The 23,590-nt window shown below is 39.8% G+C and overlaps 1 protein-coding gene across 12 annotated transcripts in view; it reads right to left on the bottom strand.

Moving 5' to 3' along the window:
* GRIK2 (glutamate ionotropic receptor kainate type subunit 2) overlaps positions 1-21,958 on the bottom strand; it is a 671,651-nt gene extending 649,693 nt beyond the window's left edge. For 11 of the 12 annotated variants that reach the window (XM_058435428.1, XM_032155777.2, XM_058435430.1 and 8 more), the window contains exons 1-2: positions 21,806-21,958; positions 16,263-16,670 (exon numbers count right to left, since the gene is read on the bottom strand). In XM_058435428.1, coding sequence (XP_058291411.1) covers positions 16,263-16,377 — 115 coding nt within the window. In that variant the 5' untranslated portion in view covers positions 16,378-16,670; positions 21,806-21,958. Of the gene's footprint in view, positions 1-16,262; positions 16,671-21,288; positions 21,544-21,805 lie in introns of those variants that run through there. The other variant, XM_058435429.1, reaches the window with a different exon arrangement.
* Between the last annotated feature and the right edge of the window lie 1,632 nt (positions 21,959-23,590).

Here is a 23,590-nt window from a genome sequence, read left to right as displayed (position 1 = left end):
CTGTAATCTCAGCACTTTGGGAGGCCGAGGCAGGTGGATCACGAGGTCAGGAGATGGAGACCATCCTGGCTAACATGGTGAAACCCCGTCTCTACTAAATATACAAAAAATTAGCCGGGCGTGGTGGTGGGCGCCTGTATTCCCAGCTAATTGGGAGGCTGAGGCAGGAGAATGGTGTGAACCCAGGGGGCGGAGCTTGCAGTGAGCCGAGATCACGCCACTGCACTCCAGCCTGGGTGACAGAGCGAGACTCCATCTCAAAAAAAAAAAAAAAGTTATGGAAAAATACTTGACGACAGAAAAATGTCCACAATAAAGGGTTAAATGAAAAAAATTAACAAAACATGTACAGTAAGATCAAGGATAAATATAAAATATTACTTATGGTGAGATAATGGGTGATATTTATTTATAATTTTCTATATATTTTCTATTTTCTACAATAAACATGTATTACTTTTTAAATCAACCAAAATATTTGTTTTAATTTTTAACAAGAATTAATAGAAACAAAATGATAACAGTGATTATAGCTGCATGGTGTAATTATGGGAGGTTTTATTTTCACTTTCACACTTCATATTTTCCAAATAAGCTACAATGCATTACTTTATAACAACACACACACACACACCACACCACACACACACACACACACACACACACACACACACACACACACAAGTTTAAAACTCTACAGAGCTTTTTTTCTGAAATGTTTAGTCAGATGCTTGTGGCAGAGACTACCAGTGGTCGTTCAATGTGCATATCCCATGTCTTCCACAAGAAGAGACCCTGAGATGTTTCAGGTGGGTACATTTCCCATAAGAGGAACTCAATTCTCAGCCTTCTGTGCACCAGGGAATAGCTATGTGACTAATGGGATGTGAGGTAAAATGACGTGTGCAACATCTAAAACATGTCCGTCCTGCTGCTGGGAGAGTATCTGTGATCACTACAGCATCCTTTTAGATCATGCAAAACAACATTCCTTAAAGATGCAGAATAGAGAGCTGGAAACAGCATAGACCCCAGAAACTTATAGATCCAGCATACCATCCCTGAAATACCCAAATCTGCAGAGAGACATGAGAAGTGAACAACTACCTTTTGTTTTTGCTTTGGGGACTTCCAGGGGGTATCTGTGATATGTCACCAAATCTACATCCTGACAAATACACTTAAAATAATTTGGACTAGTTTTAAAAATAATTTCATATATACAATCATATAAAAATACAGAAGAAATAAATTAATGGCATCACTATGATTTGATACTAGAGGTCTAGTTGAGGGTTTCTGGTGCTGGGGGTAGTGGAGAAAAGGAGCACAAATGCATGGTCATTCTAATCTGATAGCAGGAATAAAACTTCTGAATGAGGTCCTCAGTGGATCCAAGTCTTAGCACAAGATGCAAACAACAGGTTTAGAAATACTTTATTGTAAGAACAGCTAGATGCCTCCCTTCATGTTAGAATATTTCCATATTATTGTGTGCACTTGTCACACTGTTTTGTATTTATGTGGTTACCTATGTCTATAGAATATGATATCCTTGATGCAGAGACCAGTTCTTTTTATTTTCAAGTTATTGGTGTCCTTTTGCCCAGTCAAGTGTCTGGCACATGGGTAAGCAGTTAAACATTTGTTAAATGAATGATTGAAAGAATAAATAAATGAACAAATAGCAAATTTTATGACTGGTTGCTTGTATAAGTAAAGACTTGAAAAAATAACAAATTGTATGACTGGTTGCTTGTATAAATAAAGACTTGAAAATATAATAGTTGTGTATATATCATAGTATAAACTCTAAATGTTAGACAATAATCATCTTTAAATATAAATACATATTGATAAATTACATTAAATTAATTGTGGATTTCTTTAAGGTTACTAAGATAATCCTTCAATTATAATAAGAAATTGAATTGAAATACTGAAACAGAACCTATAGAATGAAACTGAAACATATACATCTTGATGCCCTTCAGAACCAAAACAATCAGGATCTCATTAGGATCCCCCATGTAATGTATTTCTAAAAATAATCAAGCATGTTTTAGATAAATTTTTATATTTACTGAAAGTTTTAATTATATCTTGCTTTTTCAATTACTTTGTTATGCAAATAATTAAAGAACCAGACAAGACACCAATGCTGAATAAATATTTGGTGAACTGAATGGCAATTTAAATTGAAAATGTAAATGAAATTGAAAGAGTTAATAGGAAACTTTCAGCATCTTCCTTCACAATCAACACATAAAGCATTTGTTTGTTGTCTGGTAAATAAATTTAACTTCATCTCTCTTTCTTGAAGAATAACACCCCCAACACACAAAGAGAGGAAGTGAGGGAGGGGTGAGAGAGAGAGAAATTATACTAAATAGGGGTTTAAATGGGGGTTTGTTATTAATATATAGCTATTTTTTGTATTCAACTTTAGTCATCTTATACATAGTACAGAGAAAAAATGAACAAATTTAAAGGTTAAAATTATCTCCACAGTTTACTTACAAACTATAGTACCTTGAAATAGGTAAAATTCTATCGTAGTTTTGTACTTTAAATGCTGATATAGTCTGGCTACCTGCCAGGAATTAAAACATGTATGAAATTCAAAGAACCTTGGGAAATCCTTTCCATTAACGTTTACTTGTGTCTATCAGGTTTAGTAAAGTCAGACTTTTACCTAAAGACAATAAATGAATTATTATTCTCTGTGAGAATATTTTTTTCACATTCTACATATATGTATATAAATTTATCCTGTACAAATAGAAAGGTCAAAGGTATAGTAATCCTAGAACCGTAATTAGATGAATATATATGAATGTAAGCTACTGTGAAATTCACACCATGTAGAAGGATTTTTCATAGTTTGTCCTCCAGAGAACTGCACACCACTGGATGCATTTTCTTGAAATTACATATTTACATGCTCTCAATTGCTAAATCACCTATGAATCATTTATTATTAAAAGAATTGAAAATATTTAGACACATATTGCTAAACATAGCTGAGTCCAAAAAGAAAGCTTCTGAGAAATAATGAAGTTAACTTGAGTTTTTTCTTCAATATTTATCTTAAAATTTCCATTAGCATGTGATTATCATGATTTTAATACTTTGGAATCTCTATCCAATCTATAATCATGCAACTTTTAAATTATACTGTCAGTAAAGTGTCTCCTATACACAAGTCTGTATCTAGATGGCAAGTTTAATTATAGGAATATATTTAATAAACGTATGTGTTTCACTGAGGAGGCAATCAATACAGAAAACACTTAGATATCAATAATTTAGACAGATAAAAACCATTTTTATTTCAATACTAAATCAGTATGTGCAATTATTAATAATTTATCTACCTAAAACAAATACATAAGAATATTCTGGTTTAATTCCAAATGTAGTGTCCACATTTTATGTCTCAGCACCATGACTTAACAAAGGTGCAGAGAGTATAATCAGAGCATTAGGGATGGGAATGGGGGTGCCATGGTATTGTCCAAGAGATTTCCATGTTTTCTAATAAATATCATCTAGGCTGGACATTATTGTCAGCCTAGATTCTGGGCCATTATGATGTATTCACGGCAACTGAAAAGTTGGAATCATCTCAACTAGGGCAAATGTCTGCTGGAATTCTTTTTCTAAGTCTGGGAAAACAAAGTTTTAAAATGATCTATTAGGGGCTCCTTTAGTGGGAGATTGAGAGAGGAAAGTCTCACAACCTTACATCGTATTAGACATTATTTATACAACAACACCTGTTTAAGATCCCTTTGGGCTATGGGGTTGGTCGTGTGGATATGAATATATTCTAAATGATTAGGTTTTAAAGAATTAGCCATTGAGTGGTGTTCTGAGAGTCCAACACTCTGGGTTCTGTGAAGAATTACAAAATATCTAAGCCCCAACTGTCATCTACAACATTTACTCATTGTTTTTCATCATCTAGACATGATTATCAACTGCCAATTCCGAAAGCTGATGCCGCTGCTCATTATAAATAGAAGAATCATAAACTTAAAGGTGAAAAACTTCTTAGGATTATCTAGCACAGTGTGTGAGATCTTTGTTTTATTTTGTTTAAGTACAGTTACTTAGGTGTTTTGTAAAATAAATAAAGGGACTAAGAACCACCACATAGAACTATGCAGTTATGCACTTGTAACATGCTAACTAAATCTAGTAACATATTAAATTACAGAATTTCTAAGCTTGGGGACCAGACATTTAAACTATGTAAAGCCCCTTTCCTCTGATATAAAGTTTGAGAACCACTGATCAGATCAAATTATCTTTTCAATGTTTGAATTTATTCTGCAGAATGCCTATCTAAAACATATCTTTGCAGGAGGCAAAACTTGCATTAGATTTTGAAAGATAGTTGATATATGGAAGAGCAAAAGAAAGAGAAATGAATTTAAGGGAACAAGCTGAAGATGAATCATTGGAACATCACCCCTAATCTCCAGGAAGGGCTCCTGAGTGATCAACCCAGAATCCTTAGGGAAAGATGAAAGAATGGGACACCTTCACCCATTGGAGGCAAAAATTCAAAAATATTCTTCATATATTCCAACATCCGCTCTGCATCATGGGAAGGCTGTTTCCAGAAACACAAAAACTAGACTTAAGCTTAAGCTAGGAGATTGTTTTGCAAACTGTGCTTAGTCTAGTTCCCCTTCAGATAAATATAAAAATCTTGAGACTGCCTCTGCTCCACCTTATCCTTGACAGTTGCAAATTACTGACTGAAAACTAAGTATCTTCAACAGCCAGGCAATTTTTCCAATAAACTTTACATTTTTTTAACTTTGACTTTAGGTTCAGGGGTACATGTGCAGGTTTGTAATATAGGTAAATTGCACGTCGCTGGGATTTTGTGTACAGAGTATTTATTTATACTTTGAAGTTTAAAATTTTTTAATTTTCCAAATATAAAATTGTATTTAAGTTCAATACACGTTTTCAAATGGTCCTGTGGATTCTCTGGCATGGTACCACTGGTTGAAGAGGTGTAGGTTGTCCTCTCTTATCTCTCCCTAGACACTTCTATGCTGATCCCCCAACACTGGGCTAGATTTTTTTTTAAAGTCGGTTTAGAGGACACTTAAGGAAGAATGCTGAAGTTAGTGGTCTAGGGGTGGTACCAAAATCTGTTCTACCTTAAAAAGTAAGCACCAGAAAAATTGCCTAAGCAGCCAATATAACAACTGGAAAGTCCCATATATCCATCTCAAACAATTGTAGCAAATCCAAGTGTTTATGAAACTTTCCTGAATCAACACAAATGGATCAAAGACAGTTGTTTATATGTTTGCAAACCTTGAAATAACTAAAAGTTCATCATAGGCAGATGCATAAAGAATGATGTATACATAAAAATCAGAAAATACTTGTGTAGGTAAACTCGAAAAATATGCTTGTGAAAAAGTGAAAAAAATTTAAACCACAAAACTTGGCATGATTTCGTTGTTCATTATTTGTTTTCAGTTTTGGTTTGTTTCTTCTGCATATTGTATGTATTTGAGAATACCAATCAAAGTCATGATGTTTAAAGAAGAAAAAGAAACTACGGACTTGCCCTTCTATCAAGTAACCAAATCAGAAGTTTGTTCTATTAGTTAATAAATCCTTACCAACCTATTTGTAATAGTTGAGGTACATTTCAGGGAAGATTATTAATGAATAATTTTGAAAAGCAGATTTTCTTAAATATACACAGTTTAAGAAGTTAAATACAATATTCATGAGTGATAATAAATATTATTTTATTCCATACATACACAGTAAATAAACAATTATTTTTCAACTCCAAAAGGCCTTTTCTGCTAACAAACTCAGAGCTCTACACATTTTCCTATTAAATCCAACATTATCCATTATCCTTGGAAGTTAAACAGGTATCAGATAATACTCATTCTTCAGAAAGGAAAGTCAAGGGCCAGAAAGGTTTACTTATTTTTCCTAATTTATGAATATTAGATGACAAAATCAAGAGTAAAATTCATGACCCAAAAAACTAAATTCAGGGTCTAATGCCCTGAGTTTGTGTAGAATTAGAAAATATTACTAAAAATAAATCTATTCTACTAAAATTGTCTTAACTTTTAATTCAATTTATTTTAAATTCTGATTTTAAGTAATCGATATACATATTACGTATATACATTCATAAGTTGCTTAACAACAGGAATACTTCTTAGAAATGCATCGTTAGGTGATTTCATCACTGTGTAAATATCACAGAGTGTACTTACCCAAACCTAAATGGTATAGCCTACTATATACCTAGGCTATATGTTACAGCCAATTGCTCCTAGGCTGCAAACCTGTATAGCATGTTACTCTGTTGGAAATGGCAGGCAATCAGAACACAATGGTAAGTATTTGTGTATCTAAACATTTCTACAAAGAAAATATACAGTAAAAATACGGTATTATAATCTTATGGGATCAGTGTTGCATATGCAGTCCATCACTAACTGCAACACTATTAGGCAGAAATGAATGTAATGATATCTATACTTATTAACTACACACACAGACACACACACACACATACACACACACAATGTTTCAGGTAATAGAGATGTCTTGGAACTAAACATAAAACATTGAGAATTCCTTGGGGGCAATTTACTGTATCCCTCAAAGAAGTATACAGTACTTGTAAATTGTTCTCTAATGCATTTTCCTTGAGATTAATTGGTAACTTTTCCTTTCTTAATCATTTGATCTGGTCATGTCTTAAGAAGACATTCCTTTATTTCCTTTCAGAATTTTGCTTAGGAATTATCTAGGTGATGTTTAATTTTATATGTCAACTTGATTAGGCCATGGGGTGCCCAGCCATTTGGTCAAACAATTTGGGTGTGTCTGTGAGGGTGTTCTGGTATGAAATTAGCATCTGAATCAGTAAACCAGTAGATGGAGCAAAGAAGACTGCCCTCCGTAATGTGGGTGGGTTTCATCCACTCAGTTGAATGCCTGAATAGAGTGAAAAGACTGACCCTCCTAAGCAAAAAAGGGAATTCCTCCTGCCTCACTGCCTTCAAGCCTGGGTTTTCTTTTTCTTTTTTTCTTCATGCCTTTGGGTTCAAAATGAAACACTGAATCTTCCCGGACCTCAAGTCTGCTGGTCTTCAGGCTAGAATTATACCACTGGGTCTCTAGCTTTCCAACTACATATCTTAGGACTTGTTAGCATCCATAATACCATAATGGTGTAAGCCAATTACTTGTAATAAATATCCACACCCTCCTCTTCTCTCTCTCTCTTACTTCCTCCCTGCACGTATGTGTATGTGTGTTTTCTATTTCTCTGGAGAACTTTGACCAACATAATCTTTGATCTGAGCTCAAGAACTTCTTAAAGGTTTCGGTGATCAAGGACAAAGATGTGTCTTTTGCGTTCATTTCAGTAAGAGAAAGAAGATCCACTTATTCTTCATAAAATGCAAGTGACAGACTGCAAAATCATTTGACTGCTTATTGCAGACCAAGTCAGCCCATCCTCTATTTTCAATTGCTTTCCAGTGGCTACACACAGGAGTCTAAACCCTGTAACCTAAATATTAAAGCTCTGAAAAATCAAGGCCTTACCTATGCCCCTTCAGGGCTAGCCCATTATCTGTCCCAACACTCGTTTTCTTAATTTATGCCTAAATTCCTTTTCTTGTGCTGAGTCTTCCACCAATAATACATTTCCCCCTTCTTTCTATCACACAATGTTTCCAGGCACCAGCCAGAATCCTATCTCTTCTGGAAAAACTTAAGCCCGTAATAATCTCATTTAAACAACTATTGTAAATATTTTCTGTACCATACAATTGGTACTTTAATATGTACATATCTTTTCTCTTTAATTGGATTACACAATCATTAATATCAGAAGCTAAGTCTTAGAATTCTGTTTTCCAAATGCCTGCCACATAATATGTGCTCACTTTAATATTGTTGAATGAATGGATGCAGCAAAAGCTTTGACACTGAGTAAAGGAACAAGTAAGCAGGTATGCAAGAAGCTGATAGAGCTACATATTAAGGAAAAATAAAGAGAAAAGAGCAATAACCTATGAGATAAAGTACTAGGAAAGAAAAGGTAAAGGAAAGAAAGTAGAACATTTGTAGGGGAGCTACCAGATTTCTTTCTAAAATGGATTCAAAGCACAGGGAGTCAGAGGCTACACTGAAAAAAAAAAAAACAGCAAAATTCAGTAAAAAAAATTCACTAGATTGGCAGCCAGGGTAATCATGTTTTGGTATAAAATCTGACATTAATTGCAATTTAGAACAAGCTATTTAACTGTCCTTGGCAATTCACCTCTAAACTTAGGACTCTAAACGTGGTGACCTTTGAATTCCCCTTTAGCTTAGATAATCCAGGATTCTATAGTTTTCATTCATTTTGAGAGAGTTCCCATTTCATTTCTTCTGGGGAAGGAAGGACCCGAATGCACTAAAACCTACGATAAATTGAATGCAGGAAGCTTCAGAAAGTAAAGGGAGAGGTAAGAAAGGAAGGATTAAATGACAACATAAAATAGATAAATATACTGAAATTTCAGAAGCAGAACATTTCTTTAATATTTGTTTTGTTTATTTGATCATGTTAGCTGAGCAATATTCTCATTGTGCTAGGTCAAGGACTTAGACTGAGACTGAGCTGGAGACAGAAATGAGAGCTAGAGGCAACATCTTCCAAATTCTTGCTTTAGTTCAAAGTAGCTAATTGATTGAAAAGGAGGTAAAAAAGCATTAAAAATCATTTTGCTTGGAGAAAATGTCAATGTAAGAATATAATTTACATCTTATTTTAAATAATCACTTATGCTAAAAGATTTGGATTAATACCAGCAAAATATCAATTTACAAAGCATTGGGGTGTCTGGCAGTAAATTTTAAAAAGACTGCATATCAAATGTCATTTAACTTCTCTCTTTTCTCAGCGTCCCTTCCACACCCATGCTAATCACTCAGCACTCCCTTAGGCACCCAGTATTTTCTTTTGTATCTGAGCATCTCTGTCACAGACAGTATCGATCGATCCTAATAAACTCATTCTAACTCTACAATATTGAGACTATGTGTTCCCTCTTCCAGAATATACTTGTCTTAAAATAAGGCCATGGAACAGGGCAATACTTAACCAAAAAGAAAGACTGATAGAAGTATATGTATCAGTAGAAAAAATAACTAAAAGATATAACCTCCCCAAACCCTTTCAGATCCTCACAAATGGCCCTGCTGTCTAGTGACCCTTCTACTAAATCCAGAAAAGAATATTCAGTTTTTAGCTAAGAAAATAAAGAGTTTAAATTGATCTATAGGCAGAAACCTAAAAACCAAATACTATATCTGAATGCTGCTATCTCTGAAGAGGATTCTCAAAGCCCAAATGCAAAAGTAAAATTAAAAATTAAAAAAAATACTACAGAAAAGTCTTTAGAGTCTTTTCCAGCCTCCCCACTCACTTTAGCACAAATTAGTTTTATCAGGTTAGGTAACTGTCACTTTGAAAATACAAAAATATAACATAGTTGGCTTTAAGGGTGTGAGGCAAGAGACAAATAAACCTTACTTATTTGGTGATCAAAGAGATGTGAGGGAAGCAGGTGTGCCTTAGAGGAACTGTGGAATGTAAATGGGCCAGAAGGTAAAAATGGGACCACATCTGCCCTCACCTGCTATATGCTTTTGGTGTTTACAAATCTGAAGTTTAAATAGTTTTTTCAAAAATGCATACAATTAAAATTTGGGAGATTTTTATACAAAAATTTGGTTTCATGTTTTTCTACAAATATCTAACTCTGAGTAGGCAATGCCACATGGCAAGAAACAGGTGGAGTGAATGATCTCATATGTAACTGAGGCTTGACTTTCACCTTGGGACTGATTGTACTTCAATGTTCCCAATGTTAAGCAATGATCTACCATTTCTTCAGGGGCAGAAGGGACGTGAATATACTGAAGTTTAATAATCTGAATATAGAAGTTTCAGCAAGAAAAAAGGTCAGGATTTTAAAAACAACCTAAAATAGATCAAATAACTATTACTCTATTGAAACTGCAGAAAGAGAACATTCCTTTATTGTCTCTGTGGTTTCTCTACTACTGACAATCTTTCTTTATAAGAAAAAATACCAATAATCAAATTTTAAAAGAAAAGTCAAATTTTCTTTCAGTTATAGAACATAGAGAATTTATGAACACTTAACCTTCAACACACTGTACATGCTCAAACAATTTTAAATGCCTTTTGTTTTTCAAATGAGGAAGATCTATAATTCCATTTATTAAATCAGCTCTTAAAAATGTTTTATTATTGAAACTTGGTCCTAAACCTAGGTTCACAGTATATGATAAAGGTTTAAAGAAAGCTTATTTAACCTACATTAAATCTTGATAATGCATTAATGAGTCTTTTAAAGGGATAATTTTAATTCCCCAATCTTCAACCATAAAGACTATATAGTGCTAATCTGCCTTGCGCCCTTTCAATTAAACTTGTTAAGGGCGTTCTATTTAGTCAGCATCCTGAAAGGGCCATTACAATTCTTGTTCGGTAAGAGTTGTGTTCAGTGCTCTGTTGTTTTAAATTCCATTAAATCCAAATGGTCTTTATCGCCCCATGACCACTGTGACTTCAATCAGCCAATTTAATTACCTTACAAAATTGTCAGCAGAAGCAGCAAAGAAAAACAGGAAGCCCTATGACGTTATCAGATTAAAATCTTCCTCTTTAGTGTTTAATCTAGGCTAGTCAATAATGATGATGTGCACCTACTTCCTTCCCTTTCAGAGGTTTCTGACCTTACTTTTCATTCTAAGATTTAGGGTAGAAGATTCACTTGAAGCACTTCTAACACTTTGATAACTGGACTACAAATTGAAAGCCCTTTGAAGATAAACCTTCACTACCCAAATGAAAAACAATCAACACTTAAATTTCAATATATCATACCATCCTACTGAGGAAAATCAAGGATCTCCTGCAAGCCCTAAGTATCATGCATGCACTAGATTAATAATTTAAGTATGTTACATTTTAAAGACAGTAAACTAGTTTCTACTCTGATGTGCAAAAAAGTGCATTGACAATTTCCAAGCAATAAATGTAATTGGGGCCACCATAACAAAGTCAAATCTTAACAACTGAAGGACAAAGTAATTTCTCTCACTTGAACGCTAAATTTCTACCACAAAAGAGCAAGGCATTTTCTTTATCAGAAATTATGATAACTAAATGGCATGAAAGATTATGTCATTGTTATCATAGACAACACTTTATGTAATGGTGAGGAAACTTGAAAAGGCTCTGGTAATCAATGATACACCATCGTTTGACCTATGGTATTTTCCTTCTTCATGTGAGAGGAATTCACATTAACTTTCCCGTGCTGAGTAAATGTTGAAAGAGTGTCATTTGAGAATTCAAGGAATGAACACACCGTAATGATCACTTGCATTAAACCAAAAAGCAAAGCTAGTCTGAAGAAATGTCTACTGACATATAAACCATGTTCGCTTCTGAAGGACAACCTCACAAAGCCAGAAAATATGTTGAATTTCATGTATCTGGGTAGAGAAAGCGTGCAATTTCTAGAAGACAAAAAGATCATTTTTCAAAGTCATTTTCTGAAATGATTGTGCCTCTGTTGATGGATCACATCAAGTTATTCTTTGAAGATTTAAGAGTGAGAACTTATGAGAAAAACTGATTTTTTTAAAGTGTGGTCGTTGTGTTGGCGATTCTTGGAACGATTTCTCTCCCTTGCATTCCACAGCTCAGCTAAGCAGGTGTTCAGGCTTTATCTGTTGCAGATAGTAGCCGCTATTACTCCCCCATCCCCGCCTCCCAAGAGTCAGTTTTCCTGCTTCCAGATGTAAGGCCACTCCTCCCTCCCGCCCACCTCACCTCTCAAAGGAGGAAAAATCTCTTTCAAAGAATTTGTAGAGTGGCAGCTTGTAAGCTCAGTCAATTCACTCTCACTTTTCGATGTTGCAGTACATCTGCTACTAATTATTGTATCTGTGAGCAAATGGGATGCCCAGCAAAATAACAGGATTTCCATAGGAACCCTTTCTGTTCTCTCTCACGTTGTAGATTTTATCCCACAACGTATAGGCGGTCCCTTAAACTGGCTGTGTTCACCTTCTGCGTGTACGCCAGGAGGTGACTGTGTGCTGTCCCACAAACAGGTGGTCAGTGCGCAATGCCAAAGAGACCCCAGCGCGTCTAGGAGGGAAGACTTCTGCTGGGAAACCTTTAAAAGAGCAGTTCCACCGTCTTGTTTAAGAGAAAAGTTAGGTCGAAACATCAGAAAGGAAGACATGGCCTACCATATGCTCAGCAATTCGGCAAGGAAACCTTGGAGATGGTGCCCAGAAGCCTAAGTTTGGGTTGATGTCTTTGCTACTGGCGCTCTAAATTCCAGTTCGGATAAACATTTCGAATGACAACCTGACCTCGAAGATCGGAAACAAGTGATAGCTTGGGGAGTGATTTCTTTAAGAAGATGCTTAAACATGCGAGGGCTCCCGAACGGTGAACCCTAGGCTAGCCGGAGCACACAGCCGGAGCTGGCTTTTGAGCTGCCTCGCTCTTCCGTACGGGCAGGGGTCAGTGCACGCCCGGAAGAGAAGGACCGGCTAAAGTAACAAAAGAAAGGTTCAAGCACCTCCGCCGCCGCAGTTCGGCTTAGAGGCCGTGGAATTGGTCACACCCCCGCGGACGGAAGAGTCCCGCCTTCACCCTATCCCGGGGCAGGCAAGGCCGGGACGCAGCTGCGGCGAAACAAAGATGCTTCATTTACATACGCTGGGACGCGCTGGATGCCCTGTGCCCGCTGCGCCAGCGCTCTGGAGACGCCTGCCTGGGAGAGTCGCAGGCTCTGCGCCCAGAAAAGCCGGCCAGAGAACATCTGGCCCGACCTAGGGCAGGAGAACTGACTCTGAAATGCACCTTGCCCGACGGGTGGGCACCCAGGAAAACCCAAGTTGTCTCAACACATGATCAAAGGCGGGGTAACAACCAAGACTCAATGTCAGGGGCTCGCCCGCCTGCCTGGAGGTGACCCTTCGCTGACCCTCAGGTCGCTGCCATAGAGCCTCGGGGCAGCACCCTAGGGTCGGTGCTCCGGATACCTTTTCTCAGAGATGTTTGCTGAGCGGCTGCAGAGGAGCAGGCCAGCCTGTGCAGCCAAGCGGGAGTCGGCTGAGGCTGGAGGTTAAGGGGGAAACAGGACAGAGGCGCTCCTGGGTGTAACTGCAAAGTTTTCTTGAGCACTAGAGAGACGTCACTGGGCCAAAGTCTGAGGCTTGCATCCGGAGGGCGCATGTGTCTTAGTGCGCGCGAGCGCGTGTCTATGTTTGAGTGTGTGTATGTGTGTGTTATTGTGTGTGCCATACAGAGAGGGAGAGGGAAGCGCGGGAAAGAGGGTTGCGCACGCTGAAGACGGGCGGGAGAGGCGAGGGACCTGGCAAGGGTTCAGCACTCTAAGCGGGGGCTGCCCCTCACCTCGCAGGAGGTGACAGGAGGACGCTGGGTCGAATCACAGTCCTAGTGGGAGCAAGGGGAAGGATAACACAGAGCCTTAACTAGCAGGGAAGGGGGGCTGGGGTGGCCGCCTGGGCGGGCTCAGCCGTTGCCATAGCGCCGCCGCGGAGGCGCCTGGCGGCTGCCGGCGCCTAGCCACGCCAAGGGTGGGGGATGGAAGGGACACTGGATGCTGCCTCCCCAGCAGAGGCGGCGGGTCTCTCCACCACTGGGGCAGCTGCCCCATGTGCAACTCCAAACTCTTGTCTTCCAAGGCACGGGGCCAGGGATGAGGCACTGGCTCGACTTTTGAGCCAAAGTTGAAAATAATCATTCTCAAGAGTGGCTTATACGTGCTCAACCAACCATCCAATCCACTCAGAACATGTTTATCCCAGAAGAAAATAAAACTCCCACCACTACATCAAAATAGCCCCAACAGGGAAATGTTCCAGTAACAATGTACACAGTCCTTCTTCCCCACAACTCAGGTCAGAAATCAGAAGAAATGCATCTCCACGTGGAAGATGTTTTAAATGAATGTAGAAAACAGCAGGTTATCTAGAAGCTGGACTGTTGGTTTAGGGTTATCAAGGGACTAGTGTGGAGATCTTTGCCTACTACCGTATTTCTTAAAGACATTTTTAGTAAGCATTGGTCTAAGAAAGCTTGTTTGCGTGTGTGTATGTGTGTGTGCGTGTGTGTGCGAGAGAGAGAGAGAGAGAGAGCTCTTTTGGAAAGCTGCTACGCACTCTGCTACAGTCGCCAAGATTTTTAATATGAAGATATGAAATGATCAGCGAGTGTAACAATCTAATGATTCAGCAAATATTGTGCTGCAAGACCAGAGCGGCAATAATTAAATCCTTAGAGTACTGGTGGCAGTTTTCAGGCTCCAAGTCTTCTTTTTTCCATCTAGTCGGCAAACACACTTAGTAACGCACACTCATTCACAAACACACATCAGAATTCCTCAGGATTCCATATAATTAGGATGAAATACTGGAAACATTGGGCAAACTACCATACTGTAGCACTTACCATATTTGAAGCCTAACTGCTGAAAACACACACAAGAAACACATGCGCACACACGCGTGTGCGTACACACACATTTCCAATGGTATAGGGACCTGTTTAATCCTGCCCACAGGAACAATCATTCCTGTGGATGCTTGTTGCTAAGAGCAACGTGCTTAAGTACCATCTAAATGCATGAACAAAGCATGAAAACTACTACAGTAGGAATCTAGCTATAACCCAGTGCCTCTTTTGTCATCAGCAGGCTTTTTGACTGTGGGCATCTATGTGTATGTGTGGTCGGGTGACGTTCCCTTTTTTAATGTATGTGAAACATCCCTACCTTGGTTCTACAAAGCCTAGGAGAGATGGTGAATTTTATCATTGGGGGGAAAAACACACATATGGGAAAATGGAAAGACAGGAGATGCTGTTGGCATGATAGAAGATGCAGGCAATCACTCTTCAGTTTAAATTTGACGGAGTGACTTAATGTGTCTGCTTTTATCTCAAAGACACATGCTCAGGATTACATGGTGTCCTGCACTCTTTGGTCTGAATCCACTTGAACTGTCAGAGGAAGTGCCTACAATGGGAGCATTTATCCTGTTGGCTTTCTCCTTTCTTCCTCTTATCTACTTTAGGGAACTTTCCCTGACTAGTTCTGTTCCTACTAAAACTCCTTTGGCCATCCAGAGAACCTGAGCGTCGCCCACGCTTCCTTTTCTCCAAGCAATCACTCTGACCCTCTGACCAGGGTTTCCACTGGAATCCCACGTTTAGATTTTCCTTCAAGCTCCAAAGAAACCCTGATTCTTAGAAAAGCAATACATTTCATAAAAAAAATGTAACTACCCAATGTCTTTCGTCTTGCCAAAGTGAAATAAAGATGCAGACTTAGTCACCCCGCCTTAAACAACTACTCTTCCCCACCGCCCCCAGACACTATCCTTCATTAATTAGTCCATAACGTCCAGAAAGCTGTGAGAGGGGGACTCAGCAAGTTAAAAACAAACAAAAAGCCGTTCTAATATTGACGCTATTTCGTTCCAGCTAAGTAGCAGCCTCCCTGTGTTAAGTAGAACCTCGAATCTTACAACATTTTTTAAAGCTCTGCATCCCAGTAAGGGCACCAGGGACTGGAAAAGCGGTGAAAACAATCGAAAAGGCTCTCTGGAAAAAGAAATTAAAAGGGTTAGTACCTTTCATTTGCACGTGAGAACTGCCCTGGTCACTGGCGGAAGCGGACAGGCGCAACTCGCCAAAGAGTTACCAGGTGTTAACTCACCAGCCCCGCAAGCTGAGAGGCGTGCAGCCCCGGCGCGCACTTTTGCGCGGACCGCGCACCCCTCCAAGCTCGCAGGGCTCCGGGGGAGACAGGCGGGAGTGGCGGCTGACCGTGCCTCCAGCGTCATCATCATCTCCGTGGCAAGCTACTGTGGGGAGGCAATGCAGAGACCACTACCACACATTGGCCCTCCCTTCACCCTCCCGCGGCTAAAAATAAAAATAAAGAAGAGAATAAATGAAAGCACAAGGAGTTCTTTAAAAGCCCCAGGAGACGACAGAGCAGTGAGCAGATCAGAATTCACGGAGTCCACCGCCAGGCAGAGCGAACCCGCCTGTTTACATCCGGCTGCCTCGGAGCGGATACTAGGCAACCGAGAGGGATGGGGAATCTTACCAAATCTTAATACATGTGTGGTTCCTTGAGAATATCCAATCCACAGTAAACAGAGCAGGAGTTTAACGGTGCGTCTGAAGACTGGATTACTTAGAATCGGGAAAATAATCTTCATGGTGTTTCTGTGCCCACACGCACGGCACCCACTTCCCCGATCTAGCGTTCGGCTCCCAGGTTCGGGTAGAAATGAGGATGCGTCGAGTGGTGACCGCAGACACGATCACGGCATGGTCACAGAGAGAGGAAGGAGTCTCCGCTTCCCAAACCCATTAGCAATCGCTGCATGTTCTTCACTCACTGCGCCAAGGAACAACCTTCCACTGCAAGGAATGGTGGGACATCCATGTTAGTCGGAGAGCATCCGGGAGAAATCCAGCACGCACACCCACAATGTCCGGCCGCGCGAGCCTGTGGAAGCAGAGGAGGAGGGAAATCAATAGGAAATCCAGCCTTGGTAACGGACGAGATATCGATAGCGAGCCACAGCCCGGCACAAAAGGCGCTTGGCTCGCAAAGGTTTTGCCAGGCCCTATTCTACTGCACTGCTGCACAGCTTCTGACGTGAAGCCAAGATTAAGTGAGAAAGACTGAGATAGCTGCTCTCCTCTTAAGGCTCCCGGCCAGTGAGCTCCCCAATATCTATTATGCAACAGATCTGACAGCCCGCCTTGAGTTGCAAGAAAGAAGTAGGATTTATTTATGGGGAGAACATTGCTTTTATTTTCCATGAGTCTTTGCTGAGAGAATGACTGGTGTATGTAAGTGGACTTCTTACAATCAATTGATGAATTTCATTAAATTACTAGCTAAATCAAAGTCAGTTTTTCTGGGAACTGTAAAAAAGATAGTGATCTAAGACGGAGGAATTTACTGCAAATCTAACTTGTGGTTAGGTTGAAACAGTCTTATTTATACTTTTTTATTTTGGCCAGGAATGAATATAGATTGGAATGCAATTGGAGAGGTAAATCCACTCTTTAAAAACTTGACTGGGGTATTCCTTGATTGCTACCCAGAAGTAGGAGAAATTTCTTCAATGAACTTTTATGGGAGAAATCTCAAATTAAAATGGAGAAGTTACATTTTCCACCCATTTTTAAGCTCAAAGAAAATAACTGTGCATACATAAAAACAATGATGTTTGAATGGGTGCAGCAAACTCTAAAGCCTTCAATAATTTATGCCCAAATTTCTTCGCCTTTTGGTTTTTTGAACATTCTTTTTCCTAAAGAGGCAGAATATGAGATCATAGCTTGAGTGACATTGAGTGTTACAGATTCCTCTAAAACTGTGTTATCATTTGCTAGTTTTCTGGTGGAAATATTTAGAGTCACCAGGTAGTGACTCTCTTGGCTTTCATTAGAAGTTTATTCAAGAAATAAAGTACAGAAATAGAATTTCTTTCAAAATAAAAATACATCTTTGTTATTAAAATAAGTAATATTCTGTCTACTTATTAAAAATATACAATGCTAATATTTTACACTAAAAACTAACATGTATAATAAATATATTATTGTCAACATTTTTAAACGATTAAACATCACAAAAGGCAAACTGTTGGACCTATATCTTATAATTAATCTATTTTTCATAACCAACTAACAGGGCATAGGTTAAATCTTACAAAAAATTATCCTATCTGAAGGCTAATTTTTAAATAAGGAGTGATATGAGTGATATGAATACTTGACTTGCTATTTTTCCTCCAAACAGCAAGAAAACACTATAATGTTTTCATTTCCTTACGATGATTTTTTAATTTAAATTTTCTTAAGATATTATAAAGTGCTGATTTAAAGAGAAATCTACATTTTGCAAAGGCATTAAGTGGCATTGATTTTTTTAAAGATGGAGGCAATAACTGCAGTGTCAAAAATAAGTATCATGAATGGCTAGTTCTGCAGTCTAGCAGGCAATTCAATCAAATAATTCGACTATTTGAGCACCTTAAAAGGAACACCTAGTGCTAAAACCAAGGGTATCTAGCGACTCCTTCAGTCCATGTGTAAAATATCTCTTATAAAACACATACACAGCTCAACATGTTCTGTCTTGTATTTGCTGTCTCATTTATTCCATTCCGTTTGTTCATTTTCTTTTTGATCCTAGCAGAGATAATAATGACTGCCAGGGGAAAAAAATAATTCTTCGCATTCTTATCTGCCAATATATCTGATATGTACTACCTGAAAATAGCATGTTTTACTGTGACTAATCAAAATACTGAAATTTCGCAGTGTTATTGGAATCTGAGAAAACAAAATGTACCATATCTCTTTGTTCATGTATTCCATTAATATAATGACATTTTACATTATGGTTGCAACTTTTCCACTTGAAACTAGTATTCTAAACTATTTATTTTGGGGTTATTTGGATGTCTAGTTGGAAAAGTGAAAGATCAAGCTTCTATATTCATGAAGTTATTACACAATACATTAAACAGTTAAAAGATTGTAATTTTTTTACTATTAATTGATCCCCAAAGAACCAACTTTGCACATATGGTAAATTAGATTCATTTATATCCATCAACTCAGTTGAAAGGCTTTAACACAACAGACAGCAATTCCACCTGTCCAATTGAACTTCTACAAGACTAGAGACGACCTTTCTTCAGGACCACGGACAGCGCTCCTGGCATTATTTATTCTGGAGTAGTACATTGAAAGTAGTACAATAAATGACTAACATGATATTTGAGTGACAATGGGTAAATTTCTACTACACAGACTAAAGGAATTGGAATTATTGCATTGTTCACATTATCAAGAGGACTATTTTATCAACTGTGTTGTGTATATTTTTCAGTGCAATTGCTTGATAAGCTCAAGATATAGTCATCTTTTTTGTAATAGGGCATACTATTAAAAAAACCACTTACATTAATTGTGAGATTCCTCATGAACACTAAACTACTTGTTTGTCAGTACAAAAAAAATTGCTAGGAAGACCACAATTCAGAATGCCAAATAACATGCTGTCAATATTCAGTGGCTAAAGACATTTTTTAAACGTACAATTAGTTATCACTTTCAATTCTCCACCTCCAGATTTCCATCTGTTACTAGGGTAATTAGATTAATTCTTGTTCTTTCTCATTAAACTCACTCACTTCCAAGGGGAGAAAATGCTAAATTTACCTCCCTATACTACAATAAAATGATTTGGTGGCATAGTTGATGCCTTAACGTGTGGCAATTTTGAAGTTATTACAAGTTTCTCCCGAATACTGATACCACACATCATAGTTCTGAGGTTATATGAAGGGTTAATAAATTCCTTATACAGTATTTCACTGACTAGATTTAACTCTTTTAAAAATTGTGTCAGTTCTGTAATTTGCTCCTTCCTTAAAGGAAAAAGAAAACTACTGCTATTGGATATCACGCAATTATATATACTTAGTAATAGTAAGATGTATATATTTTATTCTATGGTCTCATTTTTTTCCTCATTTTAACCATATGGCACTCTTTATTTCTAGGAGCCAAAGCTCTGTAGGTTCCAAGGTCAAAGCAGAGATAACAAACTGCAAACACACACATACACGCACACACAGAGAGAAGCTGTATTTAGAAGTATACCTCAAAAAAATCATAGAAGGCTGACACAAATATCAAGCCTATGGTAAATTGACAAAGAAGAAAATGCATATCATGTTAATGCAAAGCTTCTTCCAACAACAATAACAACAAAAACCACTAGCTTCATCTTTCACTATATTTTTATATTTGCAGATACTAATGACCTCTTATTCTTGGGCTCTATTACTTGAGAAGCAATCTTAGTTTCCTATTCTCCCAGTGAAAATGAATCTTATTCTAGTTAGCTGCCACCTGCTGGGGTATGAGAAAATGTGTAATAATCTTTATAGCACAACATTTAAAAAGACAATGCCTATACCTTTGGCTGGAAATAGCAGATACATATCCCAGAACAACCTGAATTTCGAAGATATTTCAAAGGTTCTTACATACCATAGCTATGTTTAAATTTTTCACATGGAATTCTTACTAAGGATTCCACTTGACTTGTCACGGAAGTCCTGCTGTTATGTGACATTTGAAAAACCTCATCTTATAGTAACACCTAACCTGTTATTCCATGCAAGTGGCCTGTTGCATTGCAACTTAGCTAAAACAAACAGCCTGTTTATATATGGCATTAAAGATCTCAGAGAATAAAGTCAGGACTGGGTCAGGTTTCAGTTGAAATCACACTGTTGCATACTTGCAACTCACTCTTCTTAACTGTGCATGCTATGGTATCCCTTATGATTCTGAACACATTATCAGCTGTTCCAGCAACATTCTGCCACACTGATGATTAATAACATTTAGAGTTTTGATTAATTTTTAGATACTAAAATAAGTGTATCTTAATTAACAAATTGAAGTGGAATAAATTTACATATCCCAGAACTTTTTTTTTTTAATTTCAGCCTGTGTGATTTTCAATGGGTTTAAATAGGAGAAAACAAACAGATAAGACTCCCAAACATTGCTCAATTCTCTATCACCTTGCTCTTGTGCATTTCAATTTTTTGTTGTTTGTTTGACTCAAAAGTTTTTAAGGCCACTGGAAGTTGATAGGCTGCCTTGGTGGTTACAGGAATAGACTCTATAAAGTTAGAAAGTAATGAACTAAGACAAATTAAGATTGAAATACAATTGCATTTCTTCCAGCAACTAAACTAATTAAGACTCAAATGAACCAATCATCTCTCGTGAAATGAAAATAATCATCAATCCATAAGATAATTTCTGATGACAGAATACTTACAGTATGGAGATGATAAATGATAGAAGATAATCTGTGCATTACCAAAAGGCTACTAATAGTAAGTTTTCCAATATTTCCCATCGCCTAAATTGGAAATTATTCTCTAAGGAGCCTCAGCTCGGTCGTGTTGCTTGGTAAAGAAACTCTATCTCCTTAAAGGTAAAAATATCAGAGGATGTGGTTCGTTAAAAGTTCTTGAGGTTTATGATCCACCCTGGTGACCCTGCCCCCTCCTTACCCTAATGGGACGCCCTCCAAGTTTTTTCAGAAGCTCTTAATACGGGTGCCGGTTAAAATAAATGTACTTCCTCAGCGCAGAACTAAGGAGTAGAGTTAATGGAAGGATGGGTGGACAGAAGGAGGGATGGGGATTTCCTCAGACCCGCCGGCAGACACACAGCTTCTTGCCATCTGTCTCATTCTCTTCGCCTCGCGTGAGTCCCCGTAGCTGAGGCCACTTCCTGACACGTCCACTTCTTAAATCATTTTATGTGGAGAACATAGGTGACTGCAGCTAACAGAGCCACTTGCATGCTTGACGGGAATTGGCTGAGACGAGCCCCACAAAGACACTCGCAGTGAATCGGTCCAGCGGGTGCCCCGAGCGCACGGACGTCCGCAGCGCTGCTGTTCGCCTTCTTCCTTCTCTCCAGGTGGAAAATGCCCCTCGCCCACCCGCAGTCCCTCCCGTCCTCTTGAAAACAAACACCTCGTGAAGGAGCCCGGAGTGCAGGCCACCGTCAGGGAGTCCTTACCTGCAGCTAGGGGTGAGGTGGGCGGGGAGGGGGTGGGGTGGTCCTCGGGGAGGAGCAGCGGGAGGAGGTCGGGCGGAAAAGTCCCCGGCTCCCAGACCGACCAGCGCAGCCGCCGGCGCCGAGCGCGAGTGACGGCAGCCGCGAAGACGGTGACCGAGGAGCAGCCGTGGCGGCGGCGGCGGCGGCGGCAGAGACAGACACGCCTCCTGGCGGGGGTTCCTCGCCTCTTGCTTTAAAGGCGCCGCGCTCCTTTCCCTGCGGCCCCTGCACGCTCCTGGCCGCCGCGGCCACTCAGGGGCACCTCCCACCCCTGGACCACAGGAGCTAGAGAGAGAGAATTCCTGGCGTCCCTAGACTTGGATGTTACGAAGCCTCCGGCTGGACTTCGCTCCCTTAGCGCACACCCGCCTTCTGGGATGGGGAGACTAAGGCCGAGATGCTCTGTCAGGGAGTGAGTGATGCATGTAAAGCGCCGAGGAATTTGCCTAGCCTTGGGTGGTGACAACACATATAAGGAGCCCAAACCCATTTGCTTCTGGGTGATGGCTTATATGCCTCTCCGAAACCATAGCAACGAAACTTCTCCACTGCCAGGGCTTGGAGGGCAGCTGGTAGTCTCCAAAGTGGACCTCTTAGTCCAACTACGGTCATTTCCCTGAGGTTTGCAAAAAAAGATCTTGATCTGCGCACCCTCCCACCCCGACCTCCAGCGCACACAGCAAATGCGCTCTGGTAGCGCTGTGCCGGTATTCCCTCAGATGCCGGGAGTCACAGTGCCCTGCTCCCTGCCACCATTGCTGAGAACAGATGCTTGGAAACGGACTTTTCCTGAGTGTTAGGAGGTCGGGCGGGCTGTCTCTGTGTATGTCCGGAGCCTTAAATAGCAGACTCCCCTCTCGCCACCAAACTCCCGCCCAGGCCCCGGAACTCTCAACCTAAACACATTTCAGAAACAAGTTGGATTCGAGATCTAGTGGGCGCCGAACCTGAGGTAGCAGACTCCAAGATTGGAGACAGGAGTCTGGGGAGCAGCCCTGGTTTGGCTGCCACCCGTCCAAGTTCTCGGGAGGACTCTTTTAAAGGCCAGAGATGGGGAGGGGCACCTGAGTCCCAGAGTCTTCCCGCAGCTTGGCTTCCAGGGAGGGGCTGGCGGCTGTGAGCGCACCAGGCTCTCCCCGCTTCACGGTGGAAACGATTAGCTTTTGCAAACAATCCCTGAGTTCCGCTCCTCTGGGTCGGAAAAGTCAACATCTATTCAATACTCTTGCTATTTTATCCTCAGCCCTACAATATTAACTGGAGCTGAGTTTAGCAGTTTCCCCCAGAGGAAGTTGGCGAGCTGAGATTCGCAAGGAGATTTAAGAGAGGCTAAGCGGGAACAGGCCAGGCGCACTGGGCTCAAGAGATCATTTCAAACGGGCTGCATAAAGAAGGGACCAGGTGGGATTCCACGGCTCTGCAGTCCCCTAGCAGTTCCAGTCCCTGGTGGCTCTCCACTATCTATCTAATACCGAGGTCCGGGAAGTAGAGAGGCTCTGAGTCCCCAGGGACCCGTTGTCTGAGCTGGAGACCAGAACTTGCCCTTTTGCTTCCTCCTTCACTGCAGCCCTAGTAAAGTCAAGCCCTCTCCGGACCCTGGCGCAGCAGGGCCATGTTCCACACCCTGAGGCTAGCGCCTGGCTCAGAATAGCTCAGAAACACAGAAATTCAGTCCTGCCAAAACCGCCAGTCTTTCCCTCTTGGTCACCACCCAGGACTCTCTGCGCCCCGGTCCCCACAACATGC

The sequence above is a fragment of the Hylobates moloch genome, unplaced genomic scaffold (assembly GCF_009828535.3).
Source record: "Hylobates moloch isolate HMO894 unplaced genomic scaffold, HMol_V3 SCAFFOLD_2, whole genome shotgun sequence".
Lineage (NCBI taxonomy): Eukaryota > Metazoa > Chordata > Mammalia > Primates > Hylobatidae > Hylobates > Hylobates moloch.
Note: the sequence above shows the minus strand (reverse complement) of the source record. Positions and strands in the feature narration are given on the sequence as shown.